At 54.1% G+C, this 18,417-nt stretch overlaps 7 protein-coding genes across 7 annotated transcripts; 4 read left to right on the forward strand and 3 right to left on the reverse strand.

Annotated features, from left to right (window-relative positions):
* Positions 1-36: 36 nt before the first annotated feature.
* On the forward strand, positions 37-655 carry BX661DRAFT_86424 (uncharacterized protein). Its single transcript, XM_051539536.1, has one exon. It carries the CDS (start codon positions 170-172, stop codon positions 455-457), a length of 288 nt encoding a protein of 95 aa, XP_051393068.1. The 5' UTR covers positions 37-169; the 3' UTR covers positions 458-655.
* Positions 656-2,237: 1,582 nt separating this feature from the next.
* Positions 2,238-2,741, forward strand: BX661DRAFT_132837 (uncharacterized protein; the record flags this gene model as incomplete). The annotated part of the gene is made up of 2 exons (XM_051532604.1): positions 2,238-2,330; positions 2,634-2,741. Coding segments are annotated over 2 exons (201 nt in total), but the record flags the coding sequence as incomplete, so codon positions are not given.
* Positions 2,742-3,902: 1,161 nt separating this feature from the next.
* Positions 3,903-5,447, reverse strand: BX661DRAFT_179604 (IPP transferase-domain-containing protein). Its single transcript, XM_051535245.1, is given in 4 exon segments — positions 3,903-4,598; positions 4,655-5,053; positions 5,065-5,193; positions 5,204-5,447. The coding sequence occupies 4 exon segments, from the start codon at positions 5,404-5,406 to the stop codon at positions 3,977-3,979; spliced, it is 1,353 nt and encodes a 450-aa protein (XP_051393070.1). The 5' UTR covers positions 5,407-5,447; the 3' UTR covers positions 3,903-3,976.
* Positions 5,448-5,459: 12 nt separating this feature from the next.
* BX661DRAFT_204269 (uncharacterized protein) lies at positions 5,460-9,415 on the reverse strand (the record flags this gene model as incomplete). Its single annotated transcript, XM_051538553.1, has 4 exons — positions 5,460-6,435; positions 6,467-6,896; positions 6,953-7,328; positions 7,355-9,415. The coding sequence occupies 4 exons, from the start codon at positions 9,413-9,415 to the stop codon at positions 5,850-5,852; spliced, it is 3,453 nt and encodes a 1,150-aa protein (XP_051393071.1). The 3' UTR covers positions 5,460-5,849.
* A 342-nt stretch (positions 9,416-9,757) lies between these two features.
* BX661DRAFT_179607 (activator 1 38 kDa subunit) lies at positions 9,758-11,299 on the forward strand. The gene is made up of 2 exons (XM_051535246.1): positions 9,758-10,702; positions 10,723-11,299. Exons 1-2 carry the CDS (start codon positions 9,918-9,920, stop codon positions 10,973-10,975), a joined length of 1,038 nt encoding a protein of 345 aa, XP_051393072.1. The 5' UTR covers positions 9,758-9,917; the 3' UTR covers positions 10,976-11,299.
* BX661DRAFT_179608 (uncharacterized protein) lies at positions 11,300-13,526 on the forward strand. Its single transcript, XM_051535247.1, has 3 exons — positions 11,300-11,543; positions 11,732-11,775; positions 12,260-13,526. Exons 1-3 carry the CDS (start codon positions 11,428-11,430, stop codon positions 13,408-13,410), a joined length of 1,311 nt encoding a protein of 436 aa, XP_051393073.1. The 5' UTR covers positions 11,300-11,427; the 3' UTR covers positions 13,411-13,526.
* A 21-nt stretch (positions 13,527-13,547) lies between these two features.
* Positions 13,548-17,767, reverse strand: BX661DRAFT_179610 (non-SMC mitotic condensation complex subunit 1-domain-containing protein). The gene is made up of 4 exons (XM_051535248.1): positions 15,743-17,767; positions 15,357-15,538; positions 14,585-14,705; positions 13,548-14,530 (listed from the first exon to the last, which is right to left on the reverse strand). Exons 1-4 carry the CDS (start codon positions 17,653-17,655, stop codon positions 13,795-13,797), a joined length of 2,952 nt encoding a protein of 983 aa, XP_051393074.1. The 5' UTR covers positions 17,656-17,767; the 3' UTR covers positions 13,548-13,794.
* Between the last annotated feature and the right edge of the window lie 650 nt (positions 17,768-18,417).

An 18,417-nucleotide genomic window follows, 5' to 3' on the forward strand; every position in this document is an offset into this window, starting at 1 on the left:
TTGAGCCGGTCGATTTTTCCGCTGTAGATTCGATTTTCGAAGATAAAGCGCTAAAAATCATTTTATTTTTTTTGCCCAGCTAATTCAGGACTTTTTTATTTCCATTCCATTCTGTGTACAATTACTATACTTTACGCGCATCAATACTCGTGGAATAAACATAATAATAATGTCGGTACATCGGAGCTACGTTCGCAGTTTGTACAAGAAGGCTCTTTACACATCGCTCGACTGGTACCCGAACAGGCTGTACTGGCGCCCGATTGCCCTGCAAATCCGCGCTGAATTCGAGGCTAACCGCGGAGAATCAAGCCCTGTCCGCATTCAGCAGCTTGTGCGCGAGACCGAGGACGCCCTGGAGGAGTACCAGCACCCGTTGCCATACAAATATATGACGGCTCCGGGCGGTACAAAATACGAGCGCAACAGGTGGTTCGAGGACAACATGACACTCTAGAGCGACAGCAGCAGGGGCCCGTTTGCGTCTATGCGCATCCTTTTTTTAATCGTATTGGCAAATTATATATAGAGAAAGTCTTTGAGAAACAACACTATGAGGCTGTGTTAGCGCTGCCTTTACTTTGAGCGAGGCAGCAGCAAGGGCGCTATTTGAAAGAGAAAATGTCAGGATCGGAGATATTACATGCACAATTTACATGCACAATTGGCGCACCAACCAGCAGATGATCAACGTTTCGCACTAGCTGATGTGCTTGGGCACGGCACATACAGGCAAGATCGTTGTAGGGGTTACCGAAAACGCAAGTCTTTGCTTAAGATTAAACCACATCCTGGATGATCGTTTACAACAAAGTTTGGCCGAGAGACAGGGGTTTGAAAAGTAACGCAAATACTACAAGCGGCGGACAAACCAAAACCACACACTCGTTAGCTGCTTAATTCTCAATTTCCAATGCAAACAAAAGCAACCCGCGGGAGCCCACCATTTCCTCATGCACAAGAAAATGCCTCTCATTTTCCGAGCCATTCCGTTTACAAAGGAGGGGGGTAATTCCAAGAATTCCGTAGCTGTTGACAAAGACAGCAATAGAGTCAGCGGGTGGCAAATATTTTTTATTGTCCATTTTTTTCTGCAGTGCATTGTCGCACCCTAGAAAAAACGCACAGGGCGCTGCTAAAATATTTTCACCAGAATATTTTCAACTCGTTCCTTACTTTTTTTCAACTAAATTTTCTTTTCTTACATTTTCTTCCCTTACATTTCTCCTTCCACTTTATACCTCGCCGAGGCCAGCGTTATTTCTATTTGTGTTTGCCATTGTTGTAAGAGCCCAGTAGACAATAATGAGCACTATTAACCTTGCCGGTCTTCTAATCTACCGCATTTCGCCCAGAAAGCCAATCGAGTACCTGCTGCTCAATGACTCGTACGAGCACCATCGGCATTGGTACCCGCCTAAGGGTCGGAAAATCGGCGCCGAGGACGAGCTCAAGTAAGTTGGCGCGCACAGCTTTACAGAGCACCTAGAAACATGGCATGTACTCGATTCAAAACACCAAAGTATGCACTTTTGCAAGCTCAAGCTCAAATTCAAATATTGTTATTGAAAATTTTTTGTCTTAGGTGCGCGCTGAGAGAGTCTCTTGATCTGATTGGCCTGAGTGCCAGCGATCTTGTCACCGACGAGGCATTCCGCGCCGAGCTCAAGTACGTCGACGGTATCAAGCCCAAGCAGGTTGTCTACTTTTTGGCGCGTATGTCGGTGTCCTCCCGCCAGGGCATGATCCGTTGCGACAGCAGCGGGCTGAAGTACCAGTGGTGCACGCTTGACCAGGCGCTGGAGAGAGTGATGTTCCAAAGCATGCAGAACATCTTGACTCAGGCTGAGGATTACATCGAGGGCCTTCGTGAAGAAATCCTCTTCGACAACTCGCGCCCTCGCTGGCAGACCGTGGGCGGCGACAACAACGTCAGCCGTGTCAACCGGAACAACAGCAACAGCAACATCAGCAACAGCAACAGCAACAACAACAACCGCCAGTATGAGGGCAAGAATGTCAACCAGGACGACGGCGGTGCTGGCGGATGGCGCACCCAACGTGGAGGCGCTGCTGGAATTGAGGGCAACTTCAAGAAGCTTGCTGTGAGCGATGGACAACGGACTGTCCGTGGATTCAACGATAGGGAGCAGCAGCAGGACCAGCAGAACAAGCAGGACCAGCAGAACCAGCTGCAGAACCAGGGCCAGCAGAGCAGGCCCCAAGACAACCCGCGCTACAAAACCAAGCTCTGCGAGAAGTTTGAGCGCGAGGGCGAATGTCCCTACCACCACAAGTGCGTTTTCGCTCATGGCGAGAGCGAGATGCGTGTTCGCGAAGCCACCCCGACTACTCCCTCGTTTAAGAACGTTTCGGAGGAGAAGCCCCGCGAACGCCCGGCCCAGTCGTCATACCAGCAGCAGCCGCAATACAATCAGCAGCAGCAGCAGCAGCCGCAGCAAATCCAGAGGCCCCAGCAACTCCAGCAGAAACAGCCGATCCAACAGGGATTCAGAAGCCAGCAGCCGCAGTTTTTCCAGGCCCAGTCATTCCAGCAGCAGAGTCCGAGCCAAAACCAGAGCCAGAGCCAGAGCCAGAGCCAGGGCCAGAGCCAGCAGCCACGTACTCCTCAGGGAGCCGCGCCCAAGTTCAATGACAACCCGCTTTACAAGACCAGGCCCTGCCAGCGCTTTGCCGAGCAGGGTGCGTGCCCGTATGGCGAAAAGTGCCAGTTTGCCCACGGCGATGTCGAGCTGCGTGTGGCCCCTGAACAGCCCGTGCAGGTCAAGTCCCCTCGCGACGTTCAGTACACACCCCGCACCACGAACGAGCAGGGCCCCAACGGCTTCAACCGCAACTTTGCCAACCAATCGCAGACATGGAGGAAGGGTGGCTTTGAGGGTGCCAGCGAGCGCGCACAAATCCCCAATTTTGCCAGAAATGCGTCTTGGTCCAACACCACCAACACCCAGGCGGCTGTTGGCTCGCCCAGCATCAGCGACGAGGGCTCGTTGAACTTCAGGTTTGCCGCAAACGCGCAGTCGCCGACGGCGGCGTCTGGCAGTGATTCAGAGTTCAAGGCGCCCCTAGCTGCACCCATCGTCACTCCAGTCCCGCAAAAGATCCCCACTCCTAGCAGCGCAAAAGCTGTCCCTACGGGCACCCCAGTGAAAAGGCAGCAGGAGACAGTTAAGCCGGGCAGTCTGAAGAAGGATGCTAGCGGCGAGAAGCCCTGGATCAAGGTGCTCGAGGTCAACGACCAGGTTCTTCAGCAGATGGGCAGCCCCTTGGCGGATAGCGCGGCTAGCAACGAGACCCCGAAGCAGAAGCAGATCAGCAAGACCATTGAGCTCGAGAACCGTCTGACCAAGGAGCTCATCGAGTCCTTTGCCAGGGCCAGCGTTGGCGACCAAGAGCCCACCCTGCAGGCCGCATTCAAGGAGATCACTCACACAGAGTTCCGCAACAACCTGGGCAAGCAGCAGCTGCTGAACGTGGCCATCTCGGCACTTTTCGCGCCGTGCAAGGCTGTTGGAGTGTCCGAAACTGTATCTCGCAAGTCCGAGTTGCTGTCCAAGATCGTGACCAAGCCCCAGGACCAGGCGCTCATGCTCAACTCCTGGCAGCGTCTGCTCGCGGACGACGAGCACGCCGCGGCGTGGCAGAAGAAGGCCTCGGAGGTTCTGGGTGCGCTCTACAAGGCATCGCTGCTGGACGAAGATGTCTTCACCGCATGGTTCACCAGGAAGAATAGCGAGGACCGCAGCCCCGCGATTTCCGCCATGGAACCATTCGCAAACTGGCTGGCCACCGCTGAAGAGGAGTAAAAATATGTGACCTTTTTTCATGTAGACTTTGTAACTTGAGTCAAGGGGATTTAGAGTATATTTCTACCCAATAAAATTTTATTGTGGTTTTTTCTTCTTAAAAGTGAACATTACTCAGTCAAATGCTGTAAAGTGTGTCAGTGTCTCTTCTAGTCGCCGGTCGATTCGAGATTCGTGTTGGCTCGCTTCGACAAGGGCGCGTCACAGCCTCTTGCATCGTCGCCGTCCTTTTTGTGCCAGGATGATACCCTTTTGCGATGCTTGATGTTGTGCTTGTGCTGTCGCGAGTGCATGTGCTGGTTGTACTCGTCGTCGCCATTCAGCCAGACCTCCAGCGCAACGCCGTTGGGCGTCTCCTCGGCGGATTTTGAGCATACACTGCAAAAGTGCCTCTTCCATGCCAGTATCGAGTTGGGCTTCTCCTTGACCTCAGCAAGGAGCCTTGCTGCGGTGTCGGAAACTGCTGCCGCTTCAGGCAACTGCGCGCTGCCAACAAACTTCTGGGCAATAGACAGTCCCTTGTTCATGACCTCTGACTTCCATTGGCCCAGGTCTGTTGCGTCCAGCACAAACGGGTGTGCCCTGGTGGACTTTCCCAGCGTCGATCTGCACTCTGGAATCAACTTGTTGCGAATCCATGTTATCTGCCGCTTGGCATACCTCCTAGTCGATGTCTTCATGTCCTCGATGCCCTTTGCTTTCAGCTGCTCGCACTCCAATTCGGACGTCTTGGAGTCGGTCGCAGCCGCCTTGAGATAAGCCTCAAACTCCCTGAATCCAATGGCCTGCTTGAGCCCGTGGTGAAATCATCGCTCGATCCGCCGAACGCCCGCGGATCACTCAGGTCCTTGGCAAGCTGGCCAAGCTCGCCGAACAGGCCGCGCTCAATCATATCGCCAACCCGGTTATCTATGCGCTGATTGAGCACGGGGGTGTCTGCGTACAGCCAAAATAGCAGGGTGGGGAATCGCAGTGTTTCCTCCTTTCTGCGCGCTTCCTCGCTATCTGCGACCCATTCGCTGTGCTTTCTTCCTGTGGTGTGCAACACCTCGAGGCTGCGCAGGATCTTTCGGCGGTTGTTGGGGTGCCAGTTCTCGGCCATTATAGGATCAACGGACTTTAGCTCCTCCCACAGCTGCTGATTGCTCTTGTCCACCTGAGACTGCTCGAAGCTGTGGTCATTCGGCTGCACACCAGTGCTACCGCCTTGGGGCGATCCCGGTTCTCTGACCAGGACTTTTGAAACATCACCGACTGTATGTAGTAGTTTGTGCCGCCAACCAGGATGGGGACGCGGTTGCGCCCGTGGATCTCGTGGATCTTTTGCAATGCGTCGCGCTCAAACTCTTGCACAGTGTATTCTTTGCTCGAATGACAAATCCAGGAGATGGTGCGGGACGCCAAGCATTTCTTCAGCAGTGACTTTGTTGGTGATAATGTCATAGCCCTTGTAGACCTGCAGGGCATCTGCGTTGATGACCTCGCCGTTGAGCTTGCGGGCCAGCTCTATCGCGAGCTGCGACTTACCGACACCTGTGGTTCCAGTGATCGCGATCAGACCCTTGCGAATCAGCTCCATTGTGTTTATTTATTTTATCTGTCAGTGTATGCTGCTGCTGCACGAATAATAATAAAAAATGTACTACGAAAGTTGCCCCGGCAATGCTAAAGCTGCCAAAAGTCGGCGGCTCCCAAAACTTGGGGCCATGTGTTTAATTAACACTCGCAATTTAAAGCTAATATATGGGGTAGACGTTGTGATGAAACTGCCAGCCGTGGCCGCACTGTAAGAGTTTATGCTTGTGCTACTTGACAGAAACTTGAGAGCTTCAAAAACTGCCCTGTGTCTTGACCCGGGTGTAGCTGACCCTAATTGACTTGTCCTCTTCGATGGTCACATACATGCGCTGCTGCACAGAGACATCGCAGAGCTCATGTCTGTATCCGCAGACGCACCGCAATCCGAGCGCAGGCCAAGCAAGTTGGAGGTAAACGTATATTCGCGACAGGCGGGCGCCACGGTCAAATGTTGTACTTTGACAGCGCCTTGAGAACGATTTTTTGAACCCTGCGATCCTCCACTATGGCCTGACCGCGACCAACCAGGGCCTGGACAAGCGAGTACTGCTCGGGGAACTTGTGCAGCAGGGACACGCATCTGCTGGTCTGCACCTCGAGGTCTTCCAGATCGTCCATGATGGAGCTAAACACGGAGCTCTCGGGGTCCACAGCCGACCAGTTGACCTGGAAGGCGATCTTCTTACCCAGAGAGCATAGCCGCTCGCGTAGCGACTCCAGCCGGTGCACGATCGGCTGCCTGTACAGGCGCTCGTATGTGATAAGGAATATGGACGGAAGCAGGCTGGAGAATAGGGCATATATGGGTATGCCCTCCAAGTAGTGCAGGGCCTTCTCAGCCTCCATTTCGTAGTCAAACAGCGGCTTTTGCTTGTCTGCCGGTATGGGCTTGGCCTCGGACCACAGCTGTAGCCAGAGGTTTTCTCCATCGCCGCCACCTGACATGCGCATGCTCAGGCTGCCGTCCTTGTCGCTAAGGCTGCCTTCGGGGACAACCCAGTCGCGGGCGAGTGCCAGCGGACAAAGTCGGCTAAACGCATCCCGGGTTGGCGGCCTTGAACGACTCCATGTCGGATATGAGCTCCGCGCATTGCAGCTGAGCGCGCTGCTTGGCTCCGTCGTTCGAGGTCCCAAATCCGATCAATATGGCCTCGCGCTCTCGCAGCATGTCCTCGGTCAAAACGGGCGGCAGCTGGATCTTTGGGATCCACATGGGCTGGTCAGTTTCCAGTAGCCGCATCGAGTCCGACTGGTAGAGCCCGCCGACGCTTTCTTTCTGCTTCGGTTGTTGCTCCAGCTGTGGAGGATCTGTCGTTTCTGAAGATGGAGTGGCTGTTGCGGAATTTGTACTGACCGAGAAGCGCTGGGCAGGGGGTGCCTGCGTCGTAACAGGCGTCCCACTGGCCATGACTGACGGCCTCTCAAACTGGTACACGCCGCTGACATGGTGGAATCCCGAAGTTGAGTCCATGCTCGAAGAAATGGCCAGGTCTACATAATTGGTGTCACATGCGCTGTGCTCGGCTGCTGGAATATCCATATTGTACTCAAAAGTTTCGGCAGCGCGGGAATAACGGCATTAGCTGGAAGTCGTACGGACACTGCCGACGACAGCGCAGACATGTCCTCAGCGACAATTTCGCCCGTGGCGTCGTTGTCGTCATAGTCGATGTCCTCAGCAGAAACAAATCCCTCGCTGTCGCTGGCGTATGGGCCGGCCCTTATTTCCTCAAATTCGCCAATCTCGCCAGCAGGTGATTCGGAGGATTCGCCAGAGTTACCGTCTTGAAAGTGCATTGTGTTCAGCAGGCGGCCAATAGGGCGGCGTATGCGCGAGCTCTGTGCCCATGCCCGCTGGCCCAGTTCAACGCCGCCTTCGCCTATGCGCTTTCGAATCTGGTCCTTGACGTGTGCGCGAATGCGCTGAGCAAGGCTGTCCGTGTCATTACCCGCTTGCTGCGCTGCCCCGTTGAGCTCATCGAGGGACTCGGCGAACTGTGTTCGGCTGGTGAGTCTAGGGCCAGACGGCCCAGAGCTGAGTGCGGCATGGTACTGTCCAAATCGATAGGCTGACCGTCCCTCATGAGCTTGCGCTCCAAGCAGCAGTTGAGCATTTCGAGCTTCTGGTAGACTAGTGAGTACCTGAGATGAACGCTAAAATGGGCCGAGGCAGATTTAATAGCGCTGTCCGCAGTTTGAGAGCTGTTTGGTGGAAAGGGTGTTGGTGTCTCGGCACCCGAAGTGGCGCCGTCCCTTCTGGCCGCGTTGTCTTCCGATGTCGGGATCCGGGGCAGCAGCTTTGCGTTCTCCCACCGCCATCTGATCTCCTTCAGGGCCATAGACCATAGGAGCCGCAGAAATGTCATAATAGAGGGAGCGCGCCAAAAGGTTGTCGATTGCTTGGCGGTCGCCACCAGAATGATCTCGCTCAGCCGCCAAAGAAGCGAGTTGCTCGGCACCGCTGCGCCATGGGGCATGCGGGAAATCAGCTGGGCCGCGCTGGGTGGGCGAAACTGCGGGTCGGCGTCAGCGTACACATCGGCAAATGTCTGCTCGAGTCTAGCTGCAAATTCCTCTGCTGTCTGCTGATTTCCGGTATCAATCTCAAGTCCAGGCGGGGTAATGTGTGGAGCTGTGGATGACCCGAACAGGTCAATGAGCATGTCGCTAGTAATCTCCTCATGCGCTTCCATTTGTTCGGGCAGACTGAGATGGCGGTGGCGGTTGGCCTCACTTGACGACTGCGCCCACGCAGCAAATGCGTCCTCCAAAGCCTCAGTCAGCATTGTGCGCTCACGGTCGGCCGGGAACATTTGGGCAGACAAAAGCCATGCTGTGGCAGTCTTCAAATACAAGCGGTCGCGGCTTGACAACTGCGGGTCAATATAGGTGCCGCACGGAGCACGCTGGAAGAGTGCCTTGAGGCAAATCACCCGGAGGGGATCGTTGGCCGGCCCCACATTCAGGTCGCCCGCGTGGTAGCGAAAGTCCAACGAAGACGAGTTCCACTCGCGACTGTATGTGTTTTTGATGCGGTACTCATGCAAAGCGGCGAGGTCAACGGCCTTTGAAAGAAAATCCCAGTCCTGGCCAGGACCCACGACACTGGCAGATCTGCTGCTCGCGTTCCCTGCTGACTGCTGCTGCCGCGGGGCATACGCCAGCACGCGGAATGAGGTTGCAAATAGTTCCAGCAAGCCGTTCAGTTGTAAGTACGCATTGGGCGATTGCGGAAGGCTGACAGATTCGAATTTCCGCACGACCACAGCGGTATTACCCGGCGGCTGCTGCCCAATAATTTCTGCGCGGCCAATTGCCCTGCCGGTGAACAAGCAGCGCCAGGCGTCCCCGACAGGAACAAACATGGGCAGCTGACATCGCACATTTTGGGCAGCAATGTTCATCGACGACATGAGCAACTTTGCTGTTTCTAGAGATACGCTGTAATCGTCGGTGCCTTCGAGCGACTCGTTTTCCCAGTCGCTGTCGTCGCCCAGATATCGCCAGTAAATAATAATGTTATTCCCTGTCCAGCGATGCAGCGGGTGCCACGCGGGATCTGGAATTTCTCTGATGTGATCAACCTCAAGCTCAGGAACATGCACTGCTGGAAACTGGCTGTCGAAGAGCATCTGCTTGGACGCGATGCCATCAGCACCCTTGTGCTCATGTGCGGCCATCAGCGGGTGAACCGACAGCGTCAGAGCGTATGACGCGCCCTTGTACGAAAGCCGTTCTGTGCGAGTGCACATCTCCGATATCTGTTTAGTGACTGCATCCTTGTACTGCTTGTGCTTGATGAACAGGTGCTGGCATTTGGCGCTCAACTCAGCTATGTCCAAGCCGCCTTTGCGGCCGTCGTTAACGCGCCACTGGCAAAGCTTGGCCTCTATCGAGGCAACAAACCTCTCCCACGTTGAGGCGGCCGTATAGTCAACCAGTTCAAAGTTCTCGTCGTCGTCGTCGACTGCTGCTGCCGCCGACGCAGTTACTACTTGTGTACGCGCCATGTGCTCGAATTACGGCGTTAGGGTTTAAAGACGAATGTTGTGCAAGAGGGGAATAAAAGGCAATCAAGCGTGCGAATTGTCGAAAGATAAAAATATAAATAATAAGGGCCGGAAGACGAATAAAAAAAGGTAAATTCTGTTGCGCAAAATTCGTAACGAACGGCATTTATAATTTTTTAAGGGAGTGTGCTCACTTCTGTCGATGACGGCCATCACTGATGCCACACGTGACAAATCAAATCAACTGTGATTTTTGATGCTTGAACTTTTGAATGTGCGGAAACGCGACGCGAAAAATGAGCGCAGCAAAAAATTTTGAAGCTGTTTTCTTTTCGCGCAGCTGTTGTTTTTTCGCTAACAAAATTGACGTTTGGCATCAAATTCCAACGTCAGTTCCCTATTTTTCTGCATTTAATTTGTCTTTTTTGAAATTTCCCAATCGCACATTATTTATTTTCCCACCTCTTATTTATTTTCTTACCAAAAAAACAGGCATTCCGCAATGGCACTTTGGGTTGAAAAGCACCGGCCAAACTCGCTGGACAAGCTGTCGTTCCACGGCGACCTAACAGAGCACCTGAAGCAGCTGTCGAGCTCTGGTGATCTCCCACACCTGCTGGTTTATGGACCCACGGGCGCAGGAAAGCGGACGCGCGTGGCAGCAATTCTGCGGGAAATATACGGGCCTGGCGCTGAGAAGCTCAAGGTCAGCCAGCGCATATTCGAGACACCCAGCCGCCGCAAAATGGAAATCAACCTGATATCGAGCAACTTCCACATCGAGGTCAACCCCAGCGACGCCGGCATCTACGACCGAGTGATTATTCAGGATCTGATCAAGGAGATTGCGCAGACGCAGCAGGTGGCGACGACGAGCGCGCGCAAGTTCAAGGTCGTCGTTGTGCACGAGGCCGACGCGCTCAGCCGCGATGCGCAGCACGCGCTGCGCCGCACGATGGAGAAGTACATGGGCAACATGCGTGTCATCCTGTGCTCCAGCTCGACAGGAAAGATCATTTCGCCTGTGCAGAGTCGGTGCCTACTGGTGCGCGTAGCCGCGCCGTCGGTCGACGACATTGTGGGGGTCATCAATATGGTGGCCAAGCGGGAGGGCATTACAGTGCCGCCGTCGTTTGCCAGCCAGCTAGCCGTCAGCTCCAAGCGCAACTTGCACCGGGCCCTGCTGATGCTCGAGGCTGCGTATGTCCGGCAGTACCCGTTTTCCGACACGCACAATGTTCCGCTGCCCGAGTGGGAACTGTATATCCGCAGCATCGCAGATTCAGCGTTGCGGCAGCAGACGCCAGCGCAGCTGATGGCATTCGCAAGCAGCTTTACGAGGTGCTGACGCACTGCATTCCGCCGACGACTATCCTCAAGACCATCGCTTTGCACCTGGTCGATGGCGTGAGCGAGGCCCTGAAGCCCGAGATTGTGCACCAGGCTGCATTTTACGAACACCGTCTGCAGAGCGGCCAAAAGTCGATTGTCCACCTTGAGGCGTTCATGGCCAAATTTATGAGTGTATACAAGCGGCATCAGATGGAGGCGTCTTTTTGACTTTAAGGAACTCCGCACGCAGTGCAAATTAATTGACATTCGCTTTTTTTGGTCTGCTTGAATCAATTAAAATCCTCCTTTTCTCCCTTGAATCTGCGACCTCTTTTTTGTACGGCTAAACGAGCGAAATGAACGCTTGGGCCACGTACAAATGATACGAGGGTACCCCTCTGCCACTTTGGGCTGACAACCGCAATCAATTGTATCGGCTTGCTCTGATTGGCCAAACAACGCAATAAAAATGTGGCTACAAAAGCGGAAAATTTTACGAGATCCACGAGTACAAAATTGCAGGGCTTATCTTGATTTTTTGGGTTTTCTTCTGACAGCTTAAAGAGCCATGGTGTCCAAGCCTTTGCCTATGCCTGTTTTTCTTGATTTATTTTGGTTTTTTCTCCTTTCAATTACTTTTATTTTTCACATTATTTTTATATTTGCATATATTCCCGACAATGCAAACTCGCACTGCTTTCCAGCTGGGCCAGTCCGTGGCTCCCGCCCTTAGACACACCATGCTTGCATCGAGCATGACAAAACTCAGCGGCGCACTCGCCTTCCAGCGCGCACAGTAAGTACTTTGAACGAAGCGTCGAAGCAGAGGACAAGCCCCACGCACAACGAAGGTGCACAAAAGGAGCTGACGAGGGCCCTTATAAGAAGCGCTCTCTTGCTACTTAAAGAAAACCGCAGCCCTCAGAAACAAATGCAACTAAATTCCACATCACCCACACCACCCCTTTCAATTTTGAATTTTAGGTCTGTCTTTTCCAAGCACCAGGGCAACTCGCTGCGCTATTACTGTAAGTACCCAAAACAAAATCAATGCTGACTGAAAAAATATTTGCTTCTTTAAACTATTTTAAACTCGGAAATAGGATAAATAGGAGAATTTTTTCTGTCTGCTGTATCTTTTCAGCCCAAAGTTCTTTTTTTCTGTCCCCACCAAAAAAATTGAAAACGAGTGTATTGCGCGAGCTTTCAATGAGCGGCGGTAGCGCCTTACTTTATAACCTCTGGGCGGGCAGTATAATATTGCATCCTGAAATGCCGATCTCGTAGTTTTACTGTAATGCAAGCGCTGCCTCACAGCTAGTCCCTTGCCAATTTTTTTCAAAGTCCATATCTGTGGGCATCATCACCACCCGCCCATCTGTACACACATAAGCGGTGAATAGTAATCGTCTTTTTCTATTATTGTTTGCGCCAAACACAAAAAAATAGACCACTGTCTGATTGTCATGTATTGCTAATAATACTCTGATATAACTTTTTTTTGTACTTTAGCTGATGTCAAGTACAGAATCATCAAGGTGCCGCACATGGCCGACTCGATTACCGAGGGTACTTTAAAGTCCTGGGCCAGGCAGGTCGGCGAGCAGGTTGAGCAGGACGAAGAGGTTGCGTCAATCGAGACCGACAAGGTTGACATTCCGGTCAACTCGCCGGTCGCCGGTGTCTTGCGTGAGTTCTTGGCCAATGAGGAAGACACCGTCGTTGTCGGCCAGGATCTGTTCAAGATCGAGGAAGGCGCCGTCATCGAGGGTGGTGCGTCCAAGCCCAAGGCTGAGGAGGCGCCCGCTGCTTCTGAGGCTGCACCCGCGCAGGCCGCTGCTCCTGCTGCTGCTGCCGCCCCCGCCGCCCAGGCTGCTGCTCCCCAGAAGGCTGCCCCTAAGCCTGTTGCTGCCAAGGCCGCCCCTGCTGCCTCCGTGTCGCCCGTCCAGTTTGGCACGCCCAGCCGCTCCGAGCGTCGTGTCAAGATGAACCGCATGCGCCTGCGCATCTCTGAGCGCCTGAAGCAGTCCCAGGACACCGCGGCCTCGCTGACGACTTTCAACGAGATCGATATGACCAACCTGATTGATCTGCGCAAGACCTACAAGGACGACGTGCTCAAGACGCACGGTGTCAAGCTCGGCTACATGGGCGCCTTTGTCAAGGCCAGCACTCACGCCCTGCAGGCTGTCCCCGAGGTCAACGCCAGTATCGACGGTGACCACCTGGTGTACTACGACTACTGCGACGTCAGCATCGCCGTTGCCACGCCCAAGGGCCTGGTGACCCCCGTTCTGCGCAACACTGAGCGCATGTCGATTGTTGATGTCGAGCAGGAGATCTCCAACTTGGGCAAGAAGGCTCGCGACAACAAGATCACCGTCGAGGACATGGCTGGCGGCACCTTCACCATTTCCAACGGCGGCGTCTTTGGCTCGCTCTACGGAACCCCCATTATCAACATGCCCCAGGCCGCCATTCTCGGCATGCATGCGATCAAGGAGCGCCCCATTGTCGTTAATGGCAAGGTCGAGATCAGACCCATGATGTATGTCGCGCTTTCCTACGACCACCGTATCATCGATGGCCGCGAGGCCGTCACTTTCCTCGTCAAGCTGAAGGAGGCCATCGAGGACCCCCGCCGCCTGCTCCTGAGCGTCTAAGTTTCAAATGTCAGTATTGAAAAATAAGGACAAAATTTTCTTTTAATAAAAACACGTAGACATTGACATTGAAATTGTCATTGATATCGAAATCGATATTGGCTGACCATTCGATTTTTCTCTCATCGCGAAGCTGTATTGAATACAAGTAATATTGAAATACACATTTATGAGAAATTAAATAATTTTGGTTTGTCTTATAAAGTTAAAATGTTTTATTTTAGAGATCCTCATCATCCTCATCCATCTCAGCGTCAGTCTGCTGCATTGTCTGTGAGCGCGCACCCACGTTCTTTTCGGCAGCTAACGCGGCCTGCGCAGCATCTTCGTCTTCGCCAACAGCCCTGGCGCGGGCCTCCTTAAGCTTAGACTCATACTCATCCATCAGGCCTTAATCTCCTGCTTCTGCGCCGACTGCGAGCGACTCTTGGCAACAATCTCAACAAAATACTTGTACACCGCATCCTCCGACAGCTTATCCTGGTAACTACTCAGGCCATCGAGCAACCGGCGAACGCTGCGCTCCGACTTGTATGGCAACAGCGCCATACAGTATGCGATGTCGCGGCATTGGCGCGGATCAGTGGTATTGCGGAATCTTTGGCAGAGCTTCTCCACGACGTTCTCCGTCTGCCTGTCCTTCTCCTTGATGAATTCAAAGAGGAACTTCATGATTCGCCCAAAGCTATCCTCGTTGACCGCACCGGTGCCCATGCTGAGGCTGGAGATGATATCGGGCAGGTTATTGTATACGGCGTTGTCCTTTGACGAGAGCTCGGAGAAGAAGAGGCGTGCCATATCGGCGACGCGCGGATCCTTGTCCTCCAGACACTTGGCCATTTCGCCCAGCTGACCCTTAACCTTAACCATCCCGTTGAGATCAAGTGCGTCAACACCATCAGCGTGGTCTTCTTGACCTTCGTGTCTGCATCGTGCAGCGGGCCATAGAGGTACTGCACGTTCTCGCCAATCAGATTGTTGAAGCACACGGTGATGTCGCCGAGTGCAATTGAGATGTTCGCCCGGATGACTGGGGACTTGGCGCGCTGCAGCAGGATCAGCAGGAGTGGCAGATTTTGCTCGCAAAAGGCTGATGAAATGCACATAAATTTGGCCAACGCTGCCGTCGCATGCACGGTCAGCAGGCGGTCATTGAATTTGCCCAGGTTCTTACACACATGCACGAGAAGAGGCCCGAAAAGAGCCAGCAGTGATTTGGTGGTTCCAAAGAGCAGCTCGCGCTCGCGGATGGCCGAAATGATATCGCCGATCTCGTCCTCGGTCGTGCCAGCAATCTGGTTGAGCTCGTCATCCTCCTCCTCCTCCTCCTCCTCGCTTTCTAGGGAAACTTCCTTGGCGTGACCCTTAGCGCGGGCTCCGCCGCGACCCTTGGGCTTGACTGGCGCGCGCTTCTTGCGGCGTGGCTCGTCGTCGGACTTGCGCCGTTTGAGCTCAGCCTCGATAGACTCGAGAAGCACGATCTCCTTGATTGCAATATGGCCGACCATGAAGAGCAGCCGCGTGAGGTCCCAGGGGTCGACCAGCTTTCGCGCGACCGGAGCCGGCGCTTCAGACTCGGTCTCTTCTTCATCAACGTCCATCATATCGTCGTCGCGCTCCTCTTCCTTCTCCTCGGCGGTGGCGCCGTTGGCCAGGGAATTATGCCCTTGCTTTGGCTCATCAGGGCTTGGACCAGCTTGGCCTGGTTGCGAACCAGGCGCACGGCCAGCGCGTCGGGCTTATCAGCCAGCGCATAGATCGTGTTTAGGGCCTGCTCGGCAGCCGGGAACCACTCAGGGTCCCTTCGGGGCTCCTCGAGGATGCGTTGTAACCCGTCGAAAATCGGACTGTTCATCGGCAGTCTCTTCATCTCCTGCTCGTCCATCCTGGCGGCACCCCCGGGGCGCCTCGACTTTGTGGCTCCGAGACACTGGAGGATCATGCACGTGTATTTGGCAACTGCCAAGTCCTCGTGCCCGTAGTCGCCCAGTCCAATGCGCAGATACAGGTCAATGTCGTCGGTAACAATGGAGCGGTTGGCCTGGGCCAACATGCCCAGGATAATGATGGCGCCGCGGCGCTGGGCCAGGGGAAGCCTCTGTTTGGTGTACCCGTAGACGCTGCGCAGCTTGGAGATGACGTCGGGTGAAATCAGGCGCTCCTCCATCAGCGTGCGGATCAGCTCCTCCAGCGACGTGAGCTCGGCCAACGTGGCACCGAACGTCAGGCTAATGAGATTGCGTGTAATCCGGCTGGTGTTCTCCGCTGAGCTCAGCCGCTCGCTGGGCGTCAGGTACAACTGCATGTATGAGTCCAGGAGCTTTGCGCGCACGCCCCTGGCTTCCTCCGATGCGTTGCCCTCGGAAGACGAGTTGATAGAGGCTGATGCGCTGTTCGAGGCTGAGGATGGCGTCCAGATGAGGTGCGACATGCGGCGGATGCCCTCTTGCGCGCCGTCGACGCGGAAGCGGACGGCCGCGACAAAAAAGTCCATGGCTTCCATGACCTCGCCCTTGTTTGTGGATCCGAGGAGCTGGAGGAGAACGGGCTGGGCCTCTTGAGCTGGTAGACAAAGTACAGCGCGTCGCGGTAGTACCGCTGCTGGAACTGCAGGTGCATGGCCTTTGCTGCCATTTCAGGCGACAGGCCCGCGTTGTCAAACTCTCTGCCCTTGTCGGCTTGACCAGCAGCGGCACCCTCTGCATCAGCACCCTCCCCCTCCTCTTCCTCCTCCTCCTCGTCGTCCTCGACGTCACTGTCAATGTCCTTGGGCAGCTTCTTCGCGGAAACTTCAGACGTCTTCGGCTGCAGCTGTGTGGGCGTTGCCTTGGCCATCTGCGCCAGCTCATCAGTAATTTTCTCCAAGCTGACCTCCAGCTGCTCAATGCCGAGCTCTGCTCCGTCCAGCGAAAACGGATGCGACTCGAGCAAAACAGTCAATGCGCGTATCGCGTGCTTGCGCACATTCGTGGCCTTATCCTCCAGGCGGCCAATGACCAGGGCGAGCAGCCTTGGGCGGCGCTTGGGGAACTTTGCCGGGCCACTGCATACGAACTGACACACTTGCATGACCTTGGCGCGGACCAAGTAGTGGGCGTCCTGGAATCTCTGCTCGATGATGTCAAAGTACTCGTTGATCTGGTTCTTCACAATATCGGTCTGTTCGTCCTGGGAGGCTAAGTGCAGGGTCAGGTGGCCGATGACGTCGACCATGGCGGAGCGCATAATGTGGGCCTCGGAGTCCAGGTGGCGGATAAGCAGGCCCATTTGGCGTAGGAGCGCGCGCGGCGCCAGCTGCGAGAACTTGATCAGGAAGCGGGCGGCGTTCTTGGGCCCGGCCTTATCGTGCATGCTGTTAAACGCCTTGCCGGCAATATCGCGCAGCACCTCGTCGGCCAACTGCGCGCCTTCGTGCTTCTCGTACGCCAACTGGACAAGCACAGCCATGGACTCGCTAAGGTGCTCGTAGTGCTGGAGATTCTGCGTAATCATGGTGACCAGCCCGTAGAGTCCGTTGTAGTTCTGTAGCACAAGGCACAGGGAGGTAAACAGCGCGCCCATGAACTCACCGTCCTTGGTATACGCCAGATTCTCCATAACCTTGTGTGCGATGCGCGTGAATACCCCGATGAACGTGTCGCGCTCGGGGACGGAGTTCCATATACGACCCAGTGGCAGCTGCAAGAGTTGCTGCAGCAGAATATACATATCCAGGACCTTGTCCTTCCACCCAGGAACGATCTCTGCAACAGTGCTGCCCCCGCTGCCGGCAGCCCCCGTGTTGCCACTGCCGCCAGCAACCGTCGGCCGGCGCTTCCTCCCCTTGGTCTTTTCTGCGCCGCTAGCTGCCCTGGACTGCGAAGCCACAGACTCTCCGCGCTCAACAATCCACTGAAACAAAAAGGCATAGCGGTCAAGCGACTCCGCGTGCTGCGTCGGGTCCTGGCCCGGCGTCGACAGCACAATGGACACCTGCTTTATCTCGTTCTCAAATGCCGTCACGAGCATGTCAAGGCCGCGCGCGACCAGCTTGGGATCGATGGTCGGGAGGTCGCGGGCAAAACACATGAGCGTGTGGAAGGTCGCGGTGTCGTTGATGTTTTGGCCATTGACTACTAGTTTGTCTGTCAGTCCGTTGAGCGTGCGCTTGGCTATGGTGCTGTCGATGCCGTCAAATGAAAAATCGGACGCTATCTCTGTCTCGTCCTCTTGTAGCTTGAGCAACTGCTCGTGTAGGCTGAACATGATAGTGAAGAGGAAGAGGAAGAGGAGAAAAGAGAAATAAGGGTTGGATTTGGTATATAAAAATAATGTAAATAAGAATTGAAGGAAAAAACAAAAGAATGTTGGACAGCCAAGGTCGCGTTCAATCAATTTTCCTTTGTTTCTCTCTTTCTCTCTTTGTTTCCCCCCTGTTTGTTTGCTCAGTTCAAGAGCATGACTTGCCAGACGAGCAAAAGGGTGGAGAAATGTATCTTGTAAACACAGTTGACCAATAGCATAGGCTTAGAACATGCAGTGCTGACAAAAAATAAAAGTTGATCTGCGATTAACCAGAAAAACATAAAATGTTGAACCGAATCAAAAGCTTAGGCAAGCCGAGCCGATGAGGCAAGATGATGATGTATTTGGAAATTTCCAAACTCGGCAGGAATGGGGGAGTGAGAGGAAAAAGATGGAATTGCAAGTTGGCTTACCACACAGCCGAATTGAGGCATGAGCTGCACATACAAGGCAAGTGCGTGAGAAAAAAAGACTGATGGATTCGGAGACATTGTTTGTTTTGGCTGTTTGCTGTACCCCATCTCGCGCTGAAAGCACTCTCAGCGGCAGGAAAAAAATGAGGGCTTGCTGCAAAAGAACTGCCGCAACGCTGCATTCATCTTGTATGCGGTGTTGGCGGGCAAAGTAGAGCAGAAGCAGCAACAGAAAGGGGAGAGTGAGAGAACGCAATTCCAAGGAAGGAACTCATCAAAGTGTTTTATCTTCAATCTCTCTTTACTCACC

This window comes from Kickxella alabastrina, assembly GCF_025024165.1.
Source record: "Kickxella alabastrina strain RSA 675 chromosome Unknown BX661scaffold_6, whole genome shotgun sequence".
NCBI classification, from domain to species: domain Eukaryota; kingdom Fungi; phylum Kickxellomycota; class Kickxellomycetes; order Kickxellales; family Kickxellaceae; genus Kickxella; species Kickxella alabastrina.